The following is a 4,713-nucleotide window of genomic DNA, read 5'->3' as shown; positions in this document are numbered from 1 at the left end:
ATAAGTAGCAGAAACAAGGTTTAAACCTGGGCTTCCAATTCCAAATCTTGGACTCTACTATATTAGAGACACACCCAGTCAATGAGTCCCATTAATTAGCTATTTAGTCAACTGAACAATTCTACAAATATATATTAGAATCTTACTTAGTATCAAGGCTAGGAGTGTGGTACTTCATTCTGGTTTTGTGGATTTTTTCCCCCTTGAATTTGCTTTCTGTGAACTTTAAGAATGCAATGTGGTAGAGAGGACAGCTAGCTAGCCTTTAATCTACAAGTCCTATTTCTGACACATACTAACTATGTGATCCTGGATAAGTTGTTAAATCCCCCCAGTGCAACTCTCTTAGATCTGGGGGGTTGGAGTGCAGGATCTTTTGATAAAGTTATTTTGAAAAGGAGTATGGGGACTTCATCACATTGACTGCAAAACGGAGCCATGACACAAAAATGGTTATAAGTTACAAAAGAGGTGCTAACTTTCAATCCCAGAGGCACCTTCCATAACAGAGAGCTTCCTATATGAATTAAATCACAGGATCAGTCCCAAATAATAAGCTTTAGACTAGGCACCGTATAACTCTAGGAAATAATTTGATCTGGTAAATATCTCCATTCTTATATATATATATATATATATATATATATATATATATATATATATATATATATATATATATTATATTAAGGAGCTTGATTGATTCTATCTCCTCTTGACTCTCATTGTTACAGAAGAAGCTTCAAAATTTTAGTTTTTCTTCATATAGTAAACTCTGCATCACCTTAATTCCACTTACCTTGTCTAGACAATTTTATGGGGTTTTTTGAATGCTGAAAACCCTGAACTGTGTATGATATACCAGGACCACACATACCACACTCTCCTTTTTTGCTTCTAATATCTTTCATTGAGCTTCCCATCATTGAGTTTGCATTTATGATCAAAGGAAGATGTTGGACTGATGGCAAATTGTAAACCACTTGAGAATGTGTGTCATTCATTTTTGTATCTTCCCCAGTGTCTAGTGTAGTTCTTTATACAGACTAGATACCCCCAAAATGTTTGTAGAACTGAATTTTAATAGCATATATTTCCCTACATTTTCAGTGGGAAGATAACCTGACGTTCTTTGCTGGCACCTCATTGTACTAAGATCTCCCTATTTTTCTCTCTCCTCTTAATTAAGCTGTTTTACTAGCTTAGAATTCATAGAGTACATAAGAGAAGATGCTACAATCCTTTAAAGAGGCAAAGATGCTGAGTAATTCAACACAACCAGTTAAACCAGTAGAGTCCTATAAAAATGCTTACAGATGATGGAGTGTAGCAAATAGTAAGAACCAAAGGGTTACTGCTGTTAAGAAGCATCCTATGATGGATACAAGCATCAACAACATTCTGTGTTCTCTACAAAAAAGTGGAACTTTTATCAATACCTTGATTGCAGCTTTAACAATATGTGGACAACAACTTTTTTCTTCTTTCACATTTAACTGCCCCTGCCAGCCTGGAAACAACTTCTATTATGGCTCAGCTTTTCTCATCATTCCAGCTCTGATTCTCCTGATTGTTGGCTATGCTCTGCGAAGTCAAACATGGATGATGACCAAGGAAAGCTGTTGTAGCTCTTCTCCTCATCTGCGCTCTGTGAACTCCCTGCAGCGCAAGCTTGCATGTCTCACATTCTTTAGCATCACAGGGAGGGCTCTGGTGGCTCCACTGACATGGCTGGCAGTGGCTCTGCTGACAGGTACCCACTATGAGTGTGCAGCAAGTGAATTTGCTTCAGTGGAACAATATAATGTCTTTAACAATTTCAGTGACCCTGAACGCCAAGAGATTCTGGCTGAATTTCCATGCTTTGAACAGATTCCTCCTGACATGCTTATGGTGAGGAATGAGGTGGCTCTTCAGCTCAGATATCAATCACAGGTGAGTTTTGTCTCTGTTCTTATAGTCAAACTAACCATCTAATAGGAAACCAAAAAGATTTCCATTTTCTCTTTTTTATATTGTCTTTCATGCAGAATACAATCTATCTTCATCTAAAATGACTATATGCTTTTCCTAAGAAAAAAAACTTTACTTTAATTTTAAAACATTCAGTAAAAGTTAGACAGAATTTCAAAATCCTGCAGAGGCAGAGACAATGTAGCATAATAGATACAATGCTGAACTTAGAATCCTGAAGCCTGGGACTAAAGCCAACCTCTGAAATTATGAACTGTGTGATCTGAATTTCTCTATACCTCAGTATCTCTATACCTACAAAGTGAGGGGTTTGGACTTGATGGTATCTAAACTCCTTTCTACCTCCAAATATATATTCCTATGAGTTATAATTCTAAAGTGGATCTATAATTCTTAAACATTAGAATTAGGTTTATGATGGTAGAGGTTAGGCATATTTTCATATTACAAGGAGATATTTTAAAGAAAAAAATCCAATGAAACAAGGTCAACCTTCTATAAGACTTTAATTATAGAAATAATAGCATGTCACCCACTCAAATTGGACAAGGTATTCTTTAGGGGAACCTCAAAAGAAAACTAATGTCTAGAATATAAAATGCATATATTGTGATCCTTGAGTTAGTCAGTGAAGATTAGAAAGAAGTAATAACTAAAAACTTTAAAATTAAATAGAAATATGGATTAAAATCATAGATTGCCAAAGAAGAGCAGGATATACTATTTTTAAAACTCTTCATGATAATGAAAATTAACAAGATGAAATTACCAAAATGATAATTAACTCAAATCCAGTTAGAAATTAAACATAATCAGTACTTCATTGTAAAAGATATCATGGAGAAAGCCATTGAAGGTATCAATGTAAGCATTTTTTCACATTTGTAATCTCATATGGGGAAAATGTCACCCACTAAGTTGGATTCTTTTAGGTTGTCTCCTAAGTTCCCTAAGGTTAGGGAGGAAGGTCTCCATCCTGCCTTCAGTTCCATTCTGAAGTATCTAAAATAATTTTTATGCTTGTTCCACTCTTTTTCAGGTCATTGGAATGTATTAGTATTAGTATTAGTATTATTGAAATGACCTACCAAGACAGCTATATGCAATTCTATAGGCAGTTGTTAAGAGACTTGCCAGTTTCTACCCACTAACCATCACTCTCTGGATAATAATCAGGCTTTCCTTACATTTGAGCAATTTGTCTCCTTGCTTCATATGATAATAATGGTAGTCACTTTTTTAAAAAAGCTTGAAAAACTGAAATAATTACCTTATTTCCCCCTTATCCTCACACTAATGAAATCTTAATGAAAATATCACACACTGTCTCTACATAAAAACCATTTAATGATCCTTTTGAAGTGTGTTTTATACATGTTATAAAACATCTAAATGAATTAATTTGTTTTCAAAGAAGATTCAGTATCTTGTATACTCCAAAAGTAGGACAAGGTTACTGCTATCAACAAAAGCCATTTGGGAATATAATATTTTTTTTCAAAAATGTTTCTTGTGGTAATCAAAAATTAATAGATGCATAAATAAAAAGATAGGATTACTAACAATTGTTGCCCTAATTCTTACTAATATATGATCAGAGACACAGTAGGAACATATTATGTGACAGGATTCTGCTTTACTATTCACTATACACGGATTCAATGGGATCACGCTGATTGATACCAAGAACCTAAGAGCAAAAAACCAAGAAACTACTGCACAGTATTTTAAGTAATGGTAATTGGTGGTTACAACATCTTTCATTTCATGGCTAATAACTTGAATCTGCTCCAGATTACCTGTGGCCAAATTTCATTAACAAAAGACTAAAGTGAAATGACTAGAGCATTCAGGTTCTCATTAGACTAATTCCCCATATAACATAATAATACTACATTTATAAAACATTGTTGATTTTTGCCTCCATTTTTGAAACTATTTTTGCCATGACAACCTTGCAAGATTTTCAAATTGAGGTATTTCATTAATTTCATTTCTTCCTGATCATCATTTGATTAATTTCCTTATCTTTTTTTAAATACTGATTTGTAGATGTTGGGCTGGACTTTAATTGCAGTGGCAACTCTAGTGGCCTTCCTTTCCTGCTGCCTGGCAAGATGCTGTTCCCCACTTACCTCCCTGCAGCACTACTATTGGTCCACACACGTCCGAAATGAGAGGCAACTGTTTGAACAAGCTGCAGAACAACACTCCAGAATCCTTATCATGCAACGCATCAAGGAATTGTTTGGTTTCACTCCTGGGTGCGAAGACGTTAGGCAAATTCGAATTCCTTCTTGTCAGGACTGGAAGGATATTTCAAGACCCAGCCTTGTGTGCATCACTGACAACCAGCAAGGTCGCTATAATTTCCTTGGGGAGAGATTAGATGTGAATTTTGAGGAAGGAAAATCAGAGGCTATTGAACTGACATCCTGACTAAAGCTTCTTTCATGATGTTGGGCTAATAAAGAATTGATTTCTGTCATCATGATGATATGAGTAATTCAACCTCTTCATTACTTTTCCCTTATCTGAGGTTATTCATAAAAATCCGTCCCAAGTGATGCTGTCAAAATTGATTTAAATGACTATTATACCAAAAATCACTTCTGTCTCCAAATTTTCTCACTGAACATTATACCTTCAGCATCCTATTTAAAACTTTTTTTCATTCAAACTCCCTTCACAACTGTCCCCTATTTTCTCTAATTTCTTATTCAATTCTTTGTATTGAAACTT

The 4,713-nt window shown here is 34.9% G+C and overlaps 1 protein-coding gene across 1 annotated transcript; it reads left to right on the top strand.

Moving 5' to 3' along the window:
• The first annotated feature begins 1,371 nt into the window (after positions 1-1,371).
• CALHM4 (calcium homeostasis modulator family member 4) lies at positions 1,372-4,426 on the top strand. Its single transcript, XM_074265418.1, has 2 exons — positions 1,372-1,932; positions 4,024-4,426. Exons 1-2 carry the CDS (start codon positions 1,372-1,374, stop codon positions 4,408-4,410), a joined length of 948 nt encoding a protein of 315 aa, XP_074121519.1. The 3' UTR covers positions 4,411-4,426.
• The last annotated feature ends 287 nt before the right edge of the window (positions 4,427-4,713 follow it).

The sequence above is a fragment of the Sminthopsis crassicaudata genome, chromosome 4, assembly GCF_048593235.1.
Source record: "Sminthopsis crassicaudata isolate SCR6 chromosome 4, ASM4859323v1, whole genome shotgun sequence".
Lineage (NCBI taxonomy): Eukaryota > Metazoa > Chordata > Mammalia > Dasyuromorphia > Dasyuridae > Sminthopsis > Sminthopsis crassicaudata.
The sequence above is the reverse complement of the archived record's forward strand: the minus strand, read 5'-3'. Positions and strand labels throughout refer to the sequence as shown.